We start from the raw sequence: 23,146 nt of genomic DNA, 5'->3' as shown, positions 1-23,146 counted from the left end.
AGTTTATGACTTCATTCCCGTGTTAACTATATTCAGAATTTATTGTCCATTTTCATATTACAGTTATCATCATGCATTTTAAAGGCTTATGTCATAATGTCAGTGAGTGCTCTAATTATGCCCCCCTTCGAAGAAGAGGGGGTATATTGTTTTGCTAATGTCAGTCTGTCTGTCTGTCTGTCGGTCTGTCGGTCTGTCCGTCGGTAGACCACATGGTTTCCGCTGATTATCTTGAAAAGTATTTATCACAAAGTCTTCATATTTCAGATAGTGATTGGTCATCACAAGTAGATGACCCCTATTGATTTTGGGGTCACTAGGTGAAAGGTCAAGGTCACTGGGGCCTTAAATGTCAAAATGGTTTCCGCTGATTATCTTGAAAAGTATGTATCACAAAGTCTTCATATTTCACATAGTGATTGGTCATAACTAGTAGATGACCCCTATTGATTTTGGGGTCACTAGGTCAAAGGTCAAGGTCACAGGGGCTTTAAATGTCAAAATGGTTTCCGCTGATTATCTTGAAAAGTATGTATCACAAAGTCTTCATATTTCACATAGTGATTAATCATCACTAGTAGATGACCCCTATTGATTTTGGGGTCACTAGGTCAAAGGTCAAGGTCACAGGGACCTTAAATGTCAAAATGGTTTTCCCCGATTATCTTGAAAAGTATGTATCACAAAGTCTTCATATTTCACACAGTGATTGGTCATAACTATTAGATGACCCCTATTGATTTTGGGGTCACTAGGTCAAAGGTCAAGGTCACAGGGGCTTTAAATGTCAAAATGGTTTCCCGCTGATATATCTTGAAAAGTATGTATCACAAAGTCTTCATATTTCACATAGTGATTGGTCATCACTAGTAGATGACCCCTATTGATTTTGGGGTCACTAGGTCAAAGGTCAAGGTCACAGGGACCTTAAAATGTCAAAATGGTATCCGTTGATTATCTTTGAAAAGTATTCATCACAAAGTCCTTCATATTTCACATAGTGATTGGTCATAACTAGTAGATGACCCCTATTGATTTTGGGGTCACTAGGTCAAAGGTCAAGGTCACAGGGCCTTAAATGTCAAAAGGGGTTTCCGCTGATTATCTTGAAAAGTATTCATCACAAAGTGTTCATATTTCACCTAGTTACTGGTCATAAGAAGTAGATGACCTCTATTGATTTAGGGGTCATTAGGTCAAAGGTCAATGTCACATGGGCTTGAATGTCAAAATGGTTTTTCCGTTGATTTTACCATAATTGAACACTTCCATGTACCCATTTTTGGCCAAGTTTATGTAATAAAATTATCAATTATGTGAGTCAATGGCTAGAAAGGGGGGTATATGTGTCGTTCGACATTCTTGTTTATGAATGCCTCTCTATAACTTTATTAAGTTTTTCAAGATGTAAAGATTATTTCAAGATGTATATTTCAAATGACATTGATATGAATATTATCACCATTTTCTTATGACAATAAAGGCCTAACTTGTGCCTCTAGTAGATTTATGATATCTGTCATATGTTATGGTTCAGATTGGAATATCCGTCTGAAGGGGAATCGCCAATTTGGTGGTAAGAGGCGTGCTGAGTAATTCCTTACAAAGGCATATGAAATAACAACTTCATTTATAACAGCAAAATTACGTCCTAAGCATGCCATTGCATAGCACATGACTTTTCTGGCACCCCCCATGCCAGATGAAATTTCTGGCATGGGTAAACTTACGGAAACAGCAGTCTGATATGCAAGAAATCAATATCCACATTCAAGTCAATATAATGATCTTTATAATGAACAGTTTCAAATTAGTTGTAGGGCAAGTTTCTTATACATATTTTGAATTGTTTGGTTTTAACATATTTATTGAAGCTCGACTGCAAAACAAGTTCTTGCAACTTATATTAATTACTTTGGAGTCTGCTTTCTGGAACCAACTGAGTACTGGTGTCAAAAGAAGAAACATGGTCATGACCTGATTAGGGCTCAAACCCATGATCCCTTGGTTGAGAGTAGACAGCTTAACCACTAGGCGACCACTCCTTTAAAATTTTGAATAGTTTTAGCCAAAGAAATAAAAACCTAATAAGTTTGCACTAGATTTAATTTCCTCACTTCCTTGTTGAATTTTGCACGTACTATTTGAAGAAGAGACATAAACTGTCCAATTAACAATGATATTTTACAGCATTGGAGAGCAGAATGTTTTTTTTATAAGTTAAAACACTTATCCTGCTGGAATGGAAAGTGACTAGCATTTTGCCACCAGTAAAGTGCCAGGTCAGCCTGACCATCTATATTGTCTGACCAGGTTCTATACTGCTGGTAGCTAAAAAATTTTGTATTTTGATATTGATAACCCTTAAACTTTGAATGGAATGTTCCAAATTCAAAGCAGGACATGCCCATTACAGAAATTCAGCAGGTAAAGGATTAACAGATTTCATATTTGTTTTACATGACATCATCCGATAAACTTAACTTCTTCTCAAGACCTTTCAAACAGGAAGAATTTTGAAAATAAACAAAATCCATGTATAGAATGACCTTTAAGTGACATAACTTGATAAGAGATAAATTACTTGGATTTCAACAAGATGCAAAATATATGATAATTCTTAAAAGCTGTATAGATACATGAATTGATGTAGATTTACTGTCCTGTCAGTAAGTTTAAAACTAATGTAGTTCACTAAATTCACTAACTGATACTGAAGAAAACACCTGCTGATTATTACTGCTGCAAACAGTAGTTATGCTGTATGAATGAATGAATGAATGATGCTGTATGAATGAATGAATGAATGATGCTGTATGAATGAACGAATGATGTTGTATGAATGAATGAATGAATGAATGAATGAATGAATTTCTTAAGGATAACCTACAAATGTGCAAGCACTTATTTCCAGTAGGGTCCTTACCTTGGCAGACTGCAGAAACAGCTATGAGATAAAAGTGAATCTGGGAACCTGAGTCCTTAATTGAAAATACCTCTTGGGTTTTTTTTTACATGCCCAGTGTATTCTAAGCACTGATACATGCAAGGATTACCTGGGTTTCTTACCAGTCTACCTCTAGGTAGGTGGGAAGCACTGAAAGTGTCTCTGAAAACCCTGAGGGTGTTACCAAGGATCGAACCCAGAACCTCAGGAGTGACAGTCAGTGGTTTTATCAACTGAGCTATCGCGCCACCTGTAGTGCTTTCTTTAAAATTATGTGGGATTTGCAGCTCATCAAACCAAGTATTTCTTCTATCTTGAGTGTAAACAAGTCTTCTCAAACATCTTGTCCAAGCTATCTGAGGATAATGCTGCCAAACCTACATGTATAATTAAATTATCACACAGTAATGGCCTGTCATGTTTTAAGACTAACAGAAATGTTCTATAGAAGATTTGTATATTAAAATTATATTCTAGTAGCATATTATAATTTATATGTGATTATGTTACAGATGGTTTCATGGTCATATATCTGGGAAAGAAGCAGAAAAACAGTTGATGGAACGAGGAAAGTATGGGAGCTATCTGGTCAGAGAGTCACAGAGTAAACCTGGCGATTTTGTCCTCTCCGTAAAATGCGAAGATAGAGTAACACATGTAAAAATTAGGAGAAATGTAAGTTATGTCACATGCTTAAGGTAGTCATACTGTAGTGATTTTCCACCAAAAAAGCTCTAATATTGGCCAATATCAACATAAAAAATCGGTCATTTCCAGAACGTTATTTTTCACAATATCCGGTATTCAATAATTTCTAATTAAGTACGTAGCGATAAAAGATAAGTGCATGTAAATACTTTAATGCCCAAGATTTTGAAAAAAAAATAACGTTTTGGAAATAACTGATTTGCTACGATATTGGCCGATGTTAGAATTTCTTTGGTGGGAAAGCATTCCAGTAAGACTACCTTAAAAAGATACTTTCAAATTGAATACTGTCTAAGAATTAACCCATAGCCTGCTGGAACCTAATGTGACTACCCTTTGCCACCAGTATAGAGCCAGGCCAGCCTGAACATCCTTGTAGTATAACCAGGCTCTATACTGTTGGTAGTTCAGGTAGTATTACTGTTATGCTTTCCCGCCAAAAAATTCTAACATCGGCCAATATAGTAGCAAATCGATTATTTCAGGAACATTAATTTTTTGAAATATTGGGCATTATATTATTTACAATCACACATCCTTTATGGCTGTGTACAAAATTCTGGTTATAAACTGTTAAAAATTATTTAATACCAAAAATTGTGAAAAAATAATGTTCCTGAAATGACTAATTTATTACAATATTGGCTTGATGTTAGAATTTTATTGGTGGGAAAGCAGTACAGTAAGACTACCCTAAGTTTTTTGAATTATGGTATTGTAATCCCATAAACTTTGAATGGACTGTTCCAAATTCAAAGCTGGGCAAATACATTACAAATATTCCAGCAGGTGAAAGGTTAAAACTGGGAGTGTAATGCTTCCCTGTTTCAAGATTAACCTATGAGTCATGTGATTATACAATCCTATCTTGGCTACATAGTACTTTTTTATTGACATCTATTTCATTACAAATTTACAAATTAAAATAAATGTAGGAGACAAGCTAGTTACAGAGACTTTAAGTAGGTACAAGTCAAGTCAAATAATTTATTGGCAAAAACATATACATGTTCATCGCCAAGTAACATTTTGGCGGTTCAATACAATACAGTGTAAATGGTTTATAGTACAATAATATTAGGACAGCTCACTCCATCTGCATTTAAAAATCTTTTTGTTTTATAGTTTGACTTCAATTTGTCAATTTATCCTATGCAGGTAAAGTAGATCCGTAGAAACTATCAGGATATGCTAAATTTACCATGTACTGTTTTAAATCAAGGGTTAGGATTTTCTTTCAGTGTTTGTGTTACTTTTTCAACAAAGATAAATTGTACTTTATTTTTCTCTCAGAATGGCAAGTTTGATGTAGGTGGCGGGGAACAGTTGGAAACTCTCGCAGACCTTGTTGAACATTACAAGAAAAATCCAATGGTGGAGACATCTGGAACTGTGGTGCATTTACGACATGTGAGTATATAATAAATATTCTCTATTTATTTGACCCATTCACATTTTTAGTGAAGAAGTTGGTTATAATGTTTGGCAACTGTTAATAAAATTTCAAACTTTCTTCTATTGTGCAAATATTGTTAGAAACTACTAGAATTATGTTATTGTACAGATTTGACAAAGGATCATAATGAAAACATCTTCTTTATGAATACCTATTGGTGCATAGATTTTGCCTTTAACTGTTGGTATTGATATTTTTGCTATTTTTTTACATGTTATATAACTTATTATATCATATATTATTTGTATGTCTTGTATATATTTTAGCCATTTAATGCTACTCGTATAGCTGCATCGGGCATTGATAGTAGAGTGAAACAATTACAAAGGGACACAACAAATAAACAAGACGATAATAAAGCACAAGCCAGAGGTGGATTCTGGGATGAATTTGAGGTAAGTTCTTTAAATAGCCAATTGTAAAAATACACCTTGAATGGGGACCTTGGGTACTAATTGGTTAAAGGTTGTTTTTTTTTTTGCATCAAATCATTATAAAGCTGGCATATAGTGTTCTCCTGAGGGACTTGCTTGTGTTTACAATATTGCCTGTATGGGCACATAAAGTCTTTATCAGCTAGTCAGCTTTCCCTATATATGAGCTGTACAGAGTTGGTGTGTCTTAAAATCCACAAAAAAAATCAGATCTTGATCCAAAAAAGATTAAGGATAGTTTTTAACTTGGTAAGGAGAAATATATGAAGGGAACAATACATAACCTAATATTGAGAATTGAAAGAGAATCTACAATCTGTCAGTGTTTACTATAGCTGATTGTAAAAAAATCAACAAAATTGAATTATTTGAAAAACAGCAAATTCTTTTTATTTTAACATTTATGAAATACATTTTTTACTGATTATATACATGGTATGTTTATAGGTTTTACAACAACAAGAAGTAAGGCATTTATACAGCAGGAAAGAGGGAATGAGGCCGGAAAATAAAGCTAAAAATAGATACAAAAACATCTTGCCATGTAAGTAGTGTCATTCTAGGCTCTTAAGTAACAGAAATGATTACTACTGTTAAACATTTTTCAAGTGCAGAAAAGTAAGTACTATGTGGTGCACATGGGTGAAAGTTTGAAATTTAGAAAAGTCTGAAAAATCAGCTGGGGGCCTGGGGGGCCGCTAGGTCCCCCAGTGGGTGCAGGGCAAAGCCCTGGTGAGGGGTTCCAGGGGGGCGAAGCCCCCCGGAAGCTGAGAGAATATGGCAAAACAGAGGACCTTAGGAAGCATCTCAAATATATTCACAACCTCATTTACACTTTGGAAAAATCATTGCAAAAACATAACAGTTAAACACTTATGTCATATTCCTCAAGGACACTTTCAAGCAATTCCATGAATGATGATGTTGACTGCTGTAGCCAAATTTTGTTTACGTGACCCAATATGTCTTAGTGCAAATTGTTTTTCTTCATCATCATAATACTGGACTATGACATTCAAGATTTTGTCGTTATTGTTGTTTGTTGCCTTATCAATGTCAAGAGATAACATTTGGCCTCTCAGTTTCCGCTTTAGCTTGTCCTAAAAGCTTTTAGCCACTCCATATGTTGTTATATAGGTAGCACTGGACTTTGATAAAGTTGTTTCTTATCCTGACTCAATCTTTTGGCAAAATTTATTAAATCTTCAGTTATAGTAAAAGGGAGGCAGTGTTCACATATGAATGCTGCAGTGATCGCTCTCTGCTTAGGAACTCTGTTTTGCATTGACTTGGTCTCTGGTTTGGCTTTAGAAGACCCCGGCAGAACCTGTAAATACATTGTTTTTATATAGCTCTACAGGTTCTAAAAATGTACTAAGCTACAACAGGAAATGATGAATCAATCTTAATGTAAATGGATTCCAAATTAACCAGTAAAATAAAATTAAAAATAAGGTTTTAAATGAATAACCATTAAAGAATTCACCCTTATAAAAATGGGCATATTTTTTCCCTACAAAGGTTTCTTTCAATTTAAATTGACATATATTATTAATGGATTTTTCAAAGAGTTAGAGTTAAGACAGAACTGAGAAAAGTTTGAATTGCTATTATGACTCATATTGACAACTGTCCGTGTTCATAGTAGCACTTTTCTCCAGTTAGATAGCTAAATAAAACTCACTTACCTGATTTGATTTTACAGTCCTATGGTTTGCCTTGTGTTTTGCATCATCAGCATGAACACATAATTAATAGTTTTTCCACAGACATCACAAAACGCCATTCCAGGAGCTTCTATTTTTCTCAACCTCAAACATTCTCCAAATTTCAGACCCTGTACATCTCTTTCTACTTGCCATTCCCATCTCCATTTGTTTTTCAAACCTTTTTATCTGATTTTTTTTTCTAAGAATTCCCCAGCTTCCAAAGTAAACAAAGAAGGGAAATCCTTATCTATAAATAGTGTCGGAAACGTCATATTGCAGGTACCCTAACCTCTGGTTCCCTGTCCTATTATGGTTTCCATTCAAGATTTTTGAAGTGCGCAGGGGACCAGTCTACAGGTACCAGGAAATCGGTACACCTCTGTGTTTTTTCTTGCATTGACTTGATAGCGGAGTTTGCAGAAAAAAAGGAGAATCTGCAGTCTTAATATATTTGTATGGACAGAATTTTTTGTCCTTCGTGACCTACTTTCTCAAAAAAAAAATATCAGAAGGCATGCACCCTACCCCACCCATTTTCTCAACGAATTTACACGTTTCACAGAAATGACCCAGAAAGAGACGGAAAATCCGGAAATCCGGCATAATCCGGAAAACGTTCACCCATGGGTGCATATTGTTTCCTTGAGCAAGAAACTTCACACTCATTACTCAGAAAACGTTGGTTATAGGAATGGATTTTGAGAGTGTATTAGACAAAAATATATTAGCCGCGTCACGACAAAACCAACATAGTGCGTTTGTGACCACCATGGATCCAGACCAGCCTGCGCATCCGTTGCTGTTCGCTTTCCAACCCTATTACAAGTAGCAAAACTGATAGCGAACAGCATGGATCCTGATCAGACTGTGCGGATGAGCAGGCTGGTCTGGATCCATGCTGGTCGCAAACCCATTATGTTGGTTTTGTCGTGACGCGGCTCATTTTGAGAGTGTTTTAGACAATATGGCTTAAATCTTCCTTAACAATTGAACTAAGATAAATACTCTATATAAATGTGGTGAAAAAGTTTGAAACAGTTATCGCCGTGGCTTGATCATTCTGTCAATGTTTAGTGGAATATTTATTTACATACATGTATATTTATGTATAAGTACAAACAGTATTATAAATTTTTCCTTTAAGTATACTTTTATCATGATAAAAAAATACAGTCTTGAGATATTTTGCCTTAACAAGTTGAACTATATTGTTTTGAAAAATTAGATCCTTTAACAAAAGATAACTAATACTGAAGACCTGAAATAAGTTCATGAGATACATACATTGTTATATAGAGAATATAAACAAGATAAGGCATTTAAAATTGAATATATTGGTTATATACTTTCAGATTTTTGTTACTTAGTAGGTTTTTCAACATTTTTAAGTTAGTATATTTATGTATACATATAAACTTATGTATGTCTTCATGCATTGCATATTTTTCTTTCTGATGGGATCTTATGATTAACTGATAGATTTTTGATAAATACCATTTCAGTTGACCACACACGTGTGACATTAACAGATGGGGACAAAAATGTTGTAGGATCTGACTACATCAATGCTAATTGTATCACAGTAAGTAAAATATGTGGCTTGCCAAAGTGTATAACAGTTAGTAAAATATAAGGCTCGCCACAGTGTATAACAGTTAGTAAAATATGAGGCTTGCCACAGTGTATAACAGTAAGTAAAATATGAGGCTTGCCACAGTGTATAACAGTTAGTAAAATATGAGGCTTGCCACAGTGTATAACAGTTAGTAAAATATGAGGCTTGCCACAGTATATAACAGTTAGTAAAATATGTGACTAACCACTGTGTTTAACAATAAGTGGCTACTCACAGTGTATCACAGTTAGTAAAATATGTGGCTTGCCACAGTGTTTCATAGTTAGTGAATTATGGGACATCACAATTGTCATATATGTGGCTTTTGACAGTGTATCAGAGTAAGTGAATGGTGTGGTTTGCCACGGTGGATCACTGTTAGTAAAATATGTGGCTTGTCAAAGTGTATCACATTATATAGCTAGCCACACTTTATCACAGTAAGTGAAATATATGACTTGCCAACTAACATGTGGCATGCCACAGTGGATCACTGTTAATTAAATATGTGACATGCCACTGTGTATAACAGTTAGTAAAATATGAGGCTTGCCACAGTGTATAACAGTTAGTAAAATTTGAGGCTTGCCACAGTGTATAACAGTTAGTAAAATATGAGGCTTGCCACAGTGTATAACAGTTAGTAAAATATGTGGCTTGCCACAGTGTATCACAGTTAGTAAAATATGAGGCTTGCCACAGTGTATCACAGTTAGTAAAATATGAGGCTTGCCACAGTATATAACAGTTAGTAAAATATGTGACTAACCACTGTGTTTAACAATAAGTGGCTACTCACAGTGTATCACAGTTAGTAAAATATGTGGCTTGCCACAGTGTTTCATAGTTAGTGAAATATGGGACATCACAATTGTCATATATGTGGCTTTCGACAGTGTATCAGAGTAAGTGAATGGTGTTGTTTGCCACGGTAGATCACTGTTAGTAAAATATGTGGCTTGTCAAAGTGTATCACATTATATAGCTAGCCATACTTTATCACAGTAAGTGAAATATATGACTTGCCAACTAACATGTGGCATGCCACAGTGGATCACTGTTAATTAAATATGTGGCATGCCACTGTGTAACACAGTAATGTTAATATAAGACAAGCCACACTGTATCACGTTAAGTGAAATATATGACTTGCCACATTGGATTACTTTTAGTAAAATATTTGGCATGCCACAGTGGATTACTGTTAGTTAAATATATGGCATGCCACAGTGGATCACTGTTAGTGAAATATGTGGCATGCCACTGTGTATCATGAAAAGTTTCTATGACACTAGCCACAATATATCACAGAAAGTGAAATATGTGGCTAGCCATAGTGGATTACTGTTAGTAAAATATGTGGCATGCCACTGTGTAAGTTAATATAAGATCGCCACACTGTATCGTAGTAAATGAAATATTTGACTTGATACAGACAATGTTATAAAGTCCTTAAAAGATAATTAAGTTAAGGTACTTGAGAGATCAGTTTATTAAATGACCAAACTGTTTGTGGGGTGTTAGAATTTATTATTTAGGAAGAGTTTGTATACATAAAGTTAGAATATTCAGAGTAATATGTGTAGTTCACTTTTCTTATAACTTGAAGTTTAGTATAATTTTTATAAACTTATGAAAAAAGTGGATAATTTTGTATAAATTTGTATATAACTCGTGCATTGTTTTTTGGGGTTTATTTTTTTCTAGGCTGAAGATGATAATATAGAGCCAAAGAAAAGTTATATAGCTACACAGGGATGTTTACAAAGTACTGTGGTAGATATGTGGAGAATGATCTGGCAAGAAAAATGCAGGGTGATTGTCATGACAACAAAAGAAGTGGAACGTGGCAAGGTCAGTTTTATCATTGATATAAACTTGTACCAACAGACTTCAGGCTTAATGACTTTGAAAAAGAGTATCATAAGAAATGGATAATAGAGTGCTAGAAATTTATGTTTGGCATATACATGACTTTGGAGTAATGTTTAATGAGCGATTGAGAATTATTAGTTGTCAGTAGTTATAATGTCTGATTTGATCTACAAAACATCATTTTATCAAATCAGTTCGCTTATTTACAATGTAGTTTCAACTATCAAATTATTTTTATGTTACCCTTATTTAAAAATGATCATTCAAATAGTGATTTTGTTTTTGAATTTGAGCCGCGTCATGACAAAACCAACATAATGGGTTTGCAACCAGCATGGATCCAGACCAGCCTGCACATCCGTGCAGTCTGATCAGGATCCATGCTGTTCGCTATCAGTTTCTCTACTTGTTATAGAGATTGTAAGCGAACAGCATGGATCCTGATCATGTTGGTTTTGTTGTGATACGGCTCATTTGTATTTTCATATTGTGTCATGTAATATAAAGAAATTTTCATTTGTTGATGTAGATTAAACATTTTTAGAAGATGTTATAGAACTTACCACAGATGGTTTGCATCTTATCAATGTTTTAGACTTGTTTACTATTGTAAGATGGAAACTCATGTAATCTCATATATATATACTGTGTCATATTTGTCAAATTATAACCTATTCCACCTGATTTATTCATTAACTTGTTTGATTAGATAAAAGCTGTACGATACTGGCCAGATCCAGCTGACGGAGGGGAAAAGTCTTATGAAGTATATAAAGGAAAAATTACAGTAAAGTATATTAAAGAATCCAAAGATAAAGATTATACTACAAGAGAACTTGAAGTTTTCAAGGAAAATGATGATGGAACTGTAAGAATGAAATAAGTTTATATTTATATATTACTTGTGTACATAGAAGAAATTAGTTGAAAAAAAATACAAATAACTAATAATTGTTCTTTTATTGAATGAAATAAATAATTGTTCTTCTATAGAATAGGAAAACTTATTTAATTTTTCTAGCATGATAATTATGGTATTGTACAGTTTATTGTTCAGATGAACAAGGGAGACCAATATGCATTTTAATTTGAACCTTGTCATATTAACCAAATATGGACTATTTACATTGTGAATGCGATCATGTACTGAAAATAAGTACATTCATTGAGGCAATGACCGAGATCAGCATTATTTGTTTCAGAACATATTCACTACCTAAATAATCCATGTTTGTTTTGCTATAAAAACTTTAAATCCTTTTACATGGCTTATCAAATCTGTATCTTACTGTGTACAAAACCATTATGTCTGTTCTTTGTGTTTCACCAAAATATCTTTAGAACAATAACAACAACATTGACATGACATCATAATGTCATGACCTCGGGGTGAATTTGCAGTAAATCTATAGAAAAATTGGTTAATATACTCTGATATGGACCTGTCATTATTAAAAAAAAATATATGTATAAACCAATCAGAGAAAGGCATTTCAAAGTTATTTATAGATGATATAATGATATATCTTATCTAATTCTATACTCATAACAAATTCTGAGAGATCTATTGTATACCTTATACCACAGGTGGAACCCACACGTAAAGTTTATCAGTATCATTTTATGACGTGGCCAGATTATGGTGTACCCAGTGAAGCTGGAAGTGTGTTAGATTTTCTGAATGTTGTCAATAGCAAGCAGGAGAGCATCTCAGGGGCGGGTCCCGTGGTTGTTCACTGCAGGTTAGTATAAAAACTATTTGATACACTTGTATTATTTGGTAGGCTTTTACATGACACCAAAACAGTATGTCATAAGGTGACTTAGAGGTATAACATTTGATCTGTTACATTGGGATAAATGTGCATCATTATCATTAGCAAACATCGAGGATTTACATTTGTAACAAGAATATATTTTGGTGTTGTTTTTAGCTCATCAGAGCCGAAGGCTCAGGATGAGCTATTAGTATCAAAGGGGGATATTTCCGGCGTCCATCGTCATGCGTCAACAATTGTCTTCTTCTCTGAAACCGCTGGGCAGATTTACTTCAAATTTTGGTCTGTAGCATCCTTGTGACAGTCACACTTGAATTTGTTCATGTCATTTCAATTGGCCCCTTCTAGGGTTCAACAGAGCTAAAAATAGAAAAACCTTTAAACATTTCCTACTACAGAACTAATTGATGGATGATCACCAAACTTTGTCTGTAGCATTCTTTGGTAGTCTTTTATCAAGTTTGCTCATATTAATTTGATTGGCCCCTTTAAGAGGTCTCTAGGTCTTAAAATAGAAAAACCTTTAGACATCTTCTTCTAAAGAACTAAAGGATGGATGATCACCAAACTTTGTATCTATCATTCTAGGGTAGACTTTTATCAAGTTGTTCTTATTTATTTGATTGGCCCCTTTTAGGGGCTGTTAAAGCTAAAATTAGAAATACCTTTAAACATCTATATCTAGAGCACTCATTGATGGATGATCACCAAACTTTGTCTTTAGCATTCTTGGGTAGTGTTTTATCAAATTTGCTCATATTAATCTGATTGGCACCTTTTAGGGGCCTCAAGGGCTAAAAATAGAAAACCCTTAAACGTCTATTTCTACAGAACTAATTGATTGATGATCACCAAACTTTGTCTGTAGCATTCTTGGGTAGTCTTTTATCTTATCAAGTTTGATCATGATTGGCCCCGTTTAGGGGTCTCTAGAGCTAAAAATAGAAAAACCTTTAAACATCCTCTTCTATAGAACTAATTGATGAATGATCACCAAATTTTGTCTGTAGCATTCTTGGGTAGTCTGTTATCAATTTTAATCATATTAATTTGATTTGCCACTAAAGCTAAATATAGAAATACCTTTAAACGTCTATTTCTACAGAACTAATTGATGGATGATCACCAAACTTTGTCTGTAGCATTCTTAGGTACGCTTTTATCAAGTTTGCTCATATTAATTTGATTGGCCCCTTTTAGCGGCCACTTAAGCCAAAAATAGGAAAACCTTTGAACATTTCCTACTGAAATAATTGATAGATGATCACCAAACTTTGTAGCATTATTAGGTTGTCTTTTATCAAGTTTGCTCATATTAATTTGATTGGCACTGTTTAAGCTAAAGCTTAAATGCCCCAGGTCATGGCATTTCTTCAAATTATTGTTTAAACATTTTCTATGCTCAAATTAAAGAAAATATTGACAATGGATAATTTCCAACTCTGAAAAGCAGTTGTTTCTGTGAGCGACTCAGGGCCATCATGGCCCTCTTGTTTTTATTATTTCTGTAACATATTTTTAGTAAGTGATGTTTCTTAAAATTTTATAAGTGTATTACATTAAAGTTGAATGAAAATTTTACTAACAAAACATGTTTTGTAGGGATGGCAATGAATAGCAAAACCAATACTTGGTTTTAATACTCTGTCATTTTTCCGATCAAGTACTCAGTTACTCGGATGATTTCCAATGATTTTCAAGTATTATCACACAATAGCAACACCGTCTGCATGCTACTTTTGATTTCTATTTAAATTTATAGAATTAATAACTATGAATAGGAATGCAAGGGAGGTAACTTAGAATAAACAAATTAATTAAGATTAAATCAACAACACTATATTTTACAACGTTTTAATTAATGCACAATTGAAGGTAATTAAATATCATAAGAGATCGAGTCACTCGAGTGACGTAAGCAACACATGGGTTCATCCCATGCACGTGTCAAAATGTTAACTTTACAATATCTTTTACGCACCTCTGCAAGGATGATTTGATTGCATTAAACAGGTGTTTATGATGATACATGTACATCTGGGAATTTCTGAACGAATTGGATACAGTAATCTTTCTAAATTGAAGAAAAAAAAAAGAAATTATATATTTTTCCCAGTAATTGCATATCAATTTTGTTAACTGATATTTGTACCTTCCATTGAGTACTTGGTTAGCCGGTTACTCGTTGCCATCTCTAGTATTTTATTATGGATTAAAAGGAAAGGTTTTGTTTTTTAAAATAACTGAATGACATGTACATCAGAAAAAGTTTTAAAAATGTATTATTTTTTTCTTTTGTGACTAGTGCTGGTATAGGAAGAACAGGGACATTTATTGTGATAGATATGATTCTAAATCAGGTCAAGACTTATGGTATGTAGAGTAATCTATTTACATGGTGTACTTTTATAATTATGGTATTCATGTACCTTTATATGGTATACCTAAATGTGGTATATATAATATAATATGATGTTTTTTGTTTGTATGCTTGAGGTAACATGTAAGATATCTATGTTACCAGCATAATGTTAGGTGGTAAAGTTAGATTAAATACAGTACAATTACCGTTTCAATTTTTATCATTTTAAGATTAAAATCCCTTACATTTATTTACTATAGACCTTTCCAAACATACAACAGGGCAAGTTCATTACATAAAACTGAGTAGACTGGAGATAAATATGTGAATGATAGTAATTCATAAATAAATACATTAGTACTTCCATAAGACAAAAATTGGTTAGTCGATTATCTTGATGTTCCGATGAAAGTCCTGAATTTTTCCCCTATATATTCTTTATAAAATCCTATATATGAGTCAATATTTTCTGTGTCGATGTTTTCGAAGTGTCAAAGTTGACTCGTGGTCCGTTAGAATAAATCGAGTACAATTTACCATAAATAAGTCAAAGTCCTTGGATTGTGTGACAGCTGTGTGTTCGAACAGCCTTTGTATTTGTTCGAACGTGATATTATGCTCTTTATTGTAATCTTTCAAATTGCCGTAGTTGTATTTAAAAGTAAACTTTACAAATTAGTTTTGTTTGAAAACTTCTGTGATCCGGTGTAGCATATTAATCACAAGGGATATACTCAAGGGTGAACTTTTGTGATCATCATTTTAAGATAAACAGGAGGAGGTAACTAAGGCATTTTTTTTACTATCAAGCACGAAGAATAGTTCGAGCGTTGCTGTCCTAATCCTTATCATTTATTTACTATAGACCTTTCCAAACATACAACAAGGCAAGTTTTTTACATAAAACTGAGTAGACTGGAGATAAATATGTGAATGATAGTAATTCATAAATAAATACATTAGTACTTCCATAAGACAAAAATTGGTTAGTCGATTATCTTGATGTTCCGATGAAAGTCCTGAATTTTTCCCCTATATATTCTTTATAAAATCCTATATATGAGTCAATATTTTCTGTGTCGATGTTTTCGAAGTGTCAAAGTTGACTCGTGGTCCGTTAGAATAAATCGAGTACAATTTACCATAAATAAGTCAAAGTCCTTGGATTGTGTGACAGCTGTGTGTTCGAACAGCCTTTGTATTTGTTCAAATGTGTGATAAAATGCTCTTAATTGTAATCGTTCAAATTGCCGTAGTTGTATTTAAAAATAAACTTTACAAATTAGTTTTGTTTGAAAACTTCTGTGATCCGGTGTAGCATATTAATCACAAGGGATATACTCAAGGGTGAACTTTTGTGATCACTCTGTGCTTATCTTGTGCCATAGGTCCTTCAAAAAATGGCATAAAAACATGTAAAACAATAACTACTCCTAAACCAATTAGCTGATTTCAAATTAAAACTTCATAATTCCCAACAATGATTAAATTAGACATTAAAGGGCTCCATTGAGGTTTTTTGTCCTGACGGAATAGGAAATATTTTTTTGGAGATTAATATTCCATTCAAAGAAGGTCTTCATAAGTAAACTTGCGTAATTTTTTTTAGATCATTTGATCACTTTGTTTTTCCAGAGTAATAATTCTTATCATGAAAAATTACCCTAAATTGAAAAGCATTACAATGCGTTACAAGGCTTTTCACTCAAATCAGACCAAGAAAAGTTAAAAAATACAATTTTTTATATTTTTCTGAGTAAATTATTAATTATCTTTTGCATATCTTACTGTCTTACGTGTCCCTGTTGATCTATGTAAAAAAATCAAATTTTCTAATTTCAGACTTTTGAGTCTCTGTGGAGTTCCTTTAACAACTGATTTAATGTATAAAAACTTAGATTTGACATAACTGTAAGTCATATTGCATGATATATTTATTTCGTTAGGTATGGACTGCGAGATAGATATACAGAAGACCATACAGATGGTGAGGTCACAAAGGTCAGGTTTAGTTCAGACCGAGGCACAGTACAAGTTTGTCTACTTCGCTGTACAACAGTATATAGAAACAGAGAAAAGAAGGATAGAAGCTGAACAGGTACAGTAATTATTACTTGAAATATTATCAGAAAATCGTTTGTTGTATACATATTGTATAATGCTTGAAATTTTGTGTCATATGAAAGAACTAGATGACTTACAAGATTTTACAGACTTGAAAAGTAACTAAAATTCATTTATTTTTTTTTTAAGAAAAACTTTGTACAGTTGTTGAAGATATTTACCAAACCCAAGATTTTAATTAACCTAGAAATGTATGTTTATTTCATAAACACTAGATTTCTGTCCTTTATGTCTTTTTATCCGCCGAAAAGGCGGCGGGGGATATAGAAATAGTCTCTGTCTATCCGTCCGACTTTCCGTCCATCCTTCCGTCCGACATTTTTGTCCGGAGCATATCTCTAAAAGTATTTGAGTTATCATTTAATCAACTTGAAACTTCATAGGTGGATAGACCTCATTGAGGAGGAGTGCAGTGCACAAGAATGATAACTCTACCCTGCATAATTTTTGAGTTATTGCCCTTTGTTATTTTCCAAAATTGATTTTTGTCCAGAGCATAACTCCAAAAGCATATGAGATTTCAACATGAAACTTCATAGGTGCATAGATCTCACTCAGGAGGTGTGCAGTGCACAAAAATGATAACTCTACCTTTCATAATTTTTGAGTTATTGTCCTTTGTTATTTTTCTTACTTAATTTTTCACCTGAGTGAAGCATAACTCAAAAAGTGTTTGAGATATCAACATGAAATGTCATAGGTGGATAGATCTTATTGAGGAGGAATGTTGTGCGCAAGAATGATAACTCTTCCCTATACAATTTTTGAGTTATTGCCCTTTGTTCTTTTTCATGCTATTTTGTCCAGAGCTTATCTCAAAAAGTATTTGAGGTATCAACTTGAAACTTCATAGGTAGATTGATCTCATTGAGGAGGAGTGCAGTGCACAAGAATGATAACTCTACCCTGCATTATTTTTCAGTTATTGCCCTTTGTTATTTTCAGCCATCAGTATTCACATAGGTTTCAAATCTGTATTTACTATAGCCATCAGTTTTCATTACCAAAAGACCTCTTAAAATGGAATTATTCTGCTTTCTACATATACATTCTTCCAATGAGCAAACACATTCGGCGGGGGATGGCCATGTTGACATGGCTCTTGTCATGATTAAAATTTTAGTGCTGTTTTGTTTAGTATTGAATTATAAACTTTGTATAATATTTATTTTAAGCATTCTTCTAACATACATGTATCACTATTGATCAAATTTGTTTTTCAGCAAAGTCAAGTAGCAGGTAGGGAGTATACAAATATACGATACGCACACAGTATAGACAATAGAAACTCCCTAACACGTGGCTTTCCACCTCCAGTTCATCAACCCCAGATTGCAGAACCACCACACACAACAAAAAGAGCTGCTAAAGATCTGCCGAAGTAAGCATTGTTCTTCCTTTTTTACCCTGCTGACTAGTTCAGCACTTTAAGCATTAAAATCTGCTCAAGTAAGCATTGTTTTTCCTTTTTTACCTTGCTGACAAGCTCAGCACTTTAAGCATTTAACGAAGAAATATATAGAGGATATTTGTTTAGTTCAGTGTAAGATTGGAATATATTTCACCGAGTGAGCACCAAAAGGTATATTTCATGAGTGGCGCAGCCACAAGTGAAATATGAACTTTTGGTGTTCATGAGGTGAAATATATTTCGATCTTACTCTAAACTAAACAAATTTTCTTTTTATCATAATGCAAAGAAACGTTGAAAAAGACGTATAATCCTAATACTTAATGAAAAGCGCGCCAAATAATAATACAATGTGACATCATATATGACGTTACATCAGTAAGTTTCCAGTACAGTTCATGCTGGTATTTCACTGAAATAATGTAACGGGCTTAAATTCAAAACAGTGAAAATTATCAAATTGATAATTTCACTGATTTATACAGTGAATTATCAGTTTTTTACTTCACTGATATATTTCTATAAACTACTGATAGCATGTTATAAAATACAGCATTGTTTGGAAACACACTGTAAATTATGAAATTAAAATCCATAAGGTCACCACTTTAGATAATAAATACTATTTAAGAACATGACTGGTGACATGTCAAGGTTCCGAACTCTCAGTGCCTGAGAGGGGGGTTGCACCCTCATTATGCATAGACTGCTGACCAGTCGTTATCCATAGTTCTTCTTCTGAAGAAGTGAATCGGTCTTTACTGAACTAAACTTGCTGTGAAGTGTCTTTAGTTATACCATATTCTAGATTGTTGAAAGATGATTACTTGGTCCTTATTTAGGTTAATGCTAAAAATAGAGTAAAAAAAATCTCCAATATTTTCAAACTAAGGAATCATAAAACACCTGTTGTGTATTTTAATTGTCATTTTAATATGTAAAAGATGTTCAAGTAACACATGAACAATAATAATTCCATACAATATTAATTCTAGATAACAGTGTAGGTCTGGTAAATGCCCTCTTATTTCTACTGAACAAATCATCACTTCTAATCAAATGATTTTTTTTTTCAGGCTTCCACAAGATGCAGGACAAATATATCAAAATATTGGGACAGTAAAAGAGACACCAGGTCAAAGTGGTCACAATAACCATGCCAGCCATGGTGGACACCATTCAAGTAAACACAAGAAATGATCAACAGAACCAAACAAAACAGAACAGAAAATTTTGTTCAAATGTACCCACCCAGTAAATCTCTGATTTTTAGGTGGCCATATAATATTGATGTGACTCGAGTCAATCTTTTTCTTGTACGTTGCTAGCAGTGTTCATTTTTATTTAGTGCTGATATCATTGGCTTGAACTGTGCTGGACTTCTCGTATACATGGTGCAATGATGAATACAAACAATTAATACATGCTTGCCATGGCTGCATAGAATACTTTTACTTACATTATTTTTGTCATCCTCTCTTCAAGGTAAAGAAGTAGTTTTCATCAGTTTTCTAGCTAATTGTCATCTTATTTTAGAAATAATTGTATGATAATTATGTCCAATTTTATGTTCTGAATTTTTTTCCTAAAAAACTGTATTAGGATACCAACAAATGATCTTGATAAATGGAAATTATTTTGTTTATTTTTAAAATTTAAACTAAAGAATAATTTGGGGTGTATATATGTTTTGTTAGCAGATAAGGTATATCTTGTGTGCAGTTGTTAATAATTTCTATTAAAAATATTTATAGGAGTAAAAATTATGGGGAAAAAATTGTTCTGTTATAATTTTAATGGACTACATTTTTGTTTGTTTTGTTTTGTTGGATTTTAATTTGATACTGATACTGTTTAGGGTCATGTAGGAACTTTTTGGGTTTAACCCTTACTCTGCTGTATTTCTAAAATGGACTTGTCCAGCTTCCATTTTTGGAACTGTCCATTATCAGTTTTAGGAATATTAAAAATTCTAATGAAAGATAAAAGTTATTCAGCCAACAGAGTAGAGCCTGGTCAGACTGTATAGATGTGCAAACTTGTCTTGCTTTAAACTGGGTGGCAAAGACTAATCAGTTACCATTCCATCAGGTTAAGGGAAGGCTCCATGTAGTGCCCCTAGTATTATATAGTTTTGTTGATAGCAGCTATATGGAGAGCAAGGTATACGTGTCTCATTATGTTAATGTGACTGGTATGATGTCAATGTTTCTCTTCTTAATATGGGTATGAATCTTCCTAGCTTTGTTAAAGGCCCATTAAGCCTAAAAATGTTAGTATTTTTTATATATTTTAAAAAGTTATTATTTTTATGTACTGTTATGGTTTCCGAAATTTTACTCATTGTTCATATTACTGAGCCATTTCTTTTGCCTCTTTTTTGTATTGGTAATAAGTTCAGTGATGATGTATTTTGTATAGAAGTCAATATACCTTTTTCTTTACATTTTGCTATCTTTATCACATAATAATTATTATTTTACATTCAGTGCTAATTTCTTCAGGCAACAAGCATCTGACAGTCACATGTTCTTAATCCATTATTACAACATTATAACTCATGTGTTAGCAGCTTCTGTAGAAAGAATCATCATTTTTAGGCTGAATGTGCCTTTAAAGGAAGCTAAGTTACTGTTATAAAACATTTATTTTGATTAAAGTGACATTATGCCCATCCAAAAGTACATAGTGAGTGTTCAGGTAAAATTAAATTGACACTTAAGCATAGAAATTTTGTACAGATATAGCTGGTCTTGTTACATCTTGTTGTAGTGAGCTAGTGCTACTTATAACTGTCACTTATAAACTTGTAATTTTATTGTAAGATACAGATATATCTCACATAGTGAACACCAGATGTAATACTGTATTATAAATGGTGTAACCACTTGTGAAGTTGTTATAATTGGTGTTCACATTTAAGGTATAATTTGAACCAATAAGTAAAACAAACTCTGTATTTGTATCATGCTGGTTTTTTTGTTGATTTTTGTTTGTTCTTTTTTAATTGATGTAATATAATTTTACTGTTATTTATGACATTACATGAAGGCATGGTCGAAGCAGGACATTTGTTTATGTTGAGGCATAATTTGTTTACAAGTTATTTTTTCACCCTCAATATCATGAAATAATGCACTTTTAAGATCATTTTCACAAAAGATGGAACATATTTTTTTTTGTAATTTCCATATAGTTATATACTAAACCCTGTATCAAAATATAATTGTAGTAGGATGAAATTACATTACATCATTCCACTGTGAAAGAAGTAAAAATATCAAGAATAATTTACTGTAATATTTCAGAAATCTATTATTAAACTTGTCAAGTTATTTGAGCTGCGTCACGACAAAACCAACATAGTGCGTTTGCGACTAGCATAGATCCAGACCAGCCTGCCCATCTGCGCAGTCTGATCAGGATCCATGCTGTTCGCTATCAGTTTCTCAATTTGTAATAGAGTTGGTAAGTGAACAGCATGGATCCTGATCAGACTGCGCGGATGCACAGGCTGGTTTGGATCCATTACTGGTCGCAAACGCACTATGTAGGTTTTGTCATGACGCGGCTCAATTTTCATAATTCAATGATATTTATCAAATTGAAGTATATTTTATATATTTTGACAATCTTGTATAAGAAGTGTTATCTGTCAATTTGTAGGTCCAAAAATCTGATCCTGATCTCTGAAGTATTGTGGAACTGTGCCAGTTTTCAACTTTCTAATAATTTCAAGATGATTATTAAAACACTTAACTTGTCTAATTATTTGTGTAATGGAATTGCCTGGCTTTGAATTTAGATCAGTCTATTTTAAGTTTATGTGATTTCATAAAGCAATATAGTTACAAAAGCCTACAATAGTACATGTATTGAGTCTGGTCACACACACTAGCAGATAAACATTTATTACATAATCACCTCACTGTGTTTGTTTCTACTTTATAAACTGCTGAAAAATTTAAGATTATAATCAGCTGAACTTTATCTTGAATTAACTTTATCTAGATTACATTCAAATTAACTACTGGACAAGCTAGTTTTTTATAGTTATTGTCTGTTTCTTTGATGTTGTGCACTTGTTAGTGTATTTTCTTAAAGATAGAAAATTTGTACAGGAAAGTGAACAAGATTATAAACTTTTGAAGGATTTTTCTTAAATGGTTATATAGTAAATTTCACTTGTATTGATGATAAAGTTATTTTGATGTGTCTGCAATGATCGTTGCTAGCTTCTGTTGTGAAGCTCCATCTATGTCAATATTGCATTGATATGTCAAGATTATCAATTCCTACACATATATTAAAGAGATACTCTTGCTGAGATTAACAGTTTTTGTAATGTGTTGTAGCCAATACTGATAAATAAGACTCAGAAATGAAGGCATAATTTTGTTTTTATTAAAAAAATATATATATTTTCCCTTCTTATTGTAATCACTAGATAAGTTGTAGGTGAACATACACTGTTAGTCAGTTTCCAGTGAACATATAGAAAAAAAAAATTTGATTTGAAAACAAAAAATAATTTAGTGGTAATAAATTCAATTCATTTAGTGATTTTCGTACACAGGTAAATATAGGATATTGCCAACAACTGTGCAAGTAAGCAAAAAAGTATGATAAGCTTAGTCTTATTCTGGACCATCTTGTTCAAGCCCAGCTTACAAAAAATATGACATTCCAGTAACAGAGACTTCAAAATGACTTTCTTCTTCGGTACT

General features: G+C 33.1%; 1 protein-coding gene across 2 annotated transcripts in view; it reads left to right on the top strand.

Annotated features, from left to right (window-relative positions):
- The window catches only part of LOC132716619 (tyrosine-protein phosphatase non-receptor type 11-like), a 44,632-nt gene extending 21,838 nt beyond the window's left edge, over positions 1-22,794 (top strand). The window contains exons 4-15 of one of the 2 annotated variants that reach the window (XM_060699926.1): positions 3,460-3,622; positions 4,949-5,065; positions 5,378-5,506; positions 5,993-6,089; positions 8,757-8,836; positions 10,577-10,723; positions 11,454-11,612; positions 12,332-12,486; positions 14,828-14,895; positions 16,831-16,982; positions 18,232-18,389; positions 19,496-22,794. In XM_060699926.1, the coding sequence (XP_060555909.1) occupies positions 3,460-3,622; positions 4,949-5,065; positions 5,378-5,506; positions 5,993-6,089; positions 8,757-8,836; positions 10,577-10,723; positions 11,454-11,612; positions 12,332-12,486; positions 14,828-14,895; positions 16,831-16,982; positions 18,232-18,389; positions 19,496-19,619 (1,549 nt within the window). In that variant the 3' untranslated portion in view covers positions 19,620-22,794. The remainder of the gene's footprint in view (positions 1-3,459; positions 3,623-4,948; positions 5,066-5,377; positions 5,507-5,992; positions 6,090-8,756; positions 8,837-10,576; positions 10,724-11,453; positions 11,613-12,331; positions 12,487-14,827; positions 14,896-16,830; positions 16,983-18,231; positions 18,390-19,495) is intronic. The other variant, XM_060699927.1, reaches the window with a different exon arrangement.
- The last annotated feature ends 352 nt before the right edge of the window (positions 22,795-23,146 follow it).

The sequence above is a fragment of the Ruditapes philippinarum genome, unplaced genomic scaffold (assembly GCF_026571515.1).
Source record: "Ruditapes philippinarum isolate M1 unplaced genomic scaffold, ASM2657151v2 ctg1353_1_1_1_1, whole genome shotgun sequence".
In the NCBI taxonomy this organism is placed as follows: domain Eukaryota; kingdom Metazoa; phylum Mollusca; class Bivalvia; order Venerida; family Veneridae; genus Ruditapes; species Ruditapes philippinarum.
Note: the sequence above shows the minus strand (reverse complement) of the source record. Positions and strands in the feature narration are given on the sequence as shown.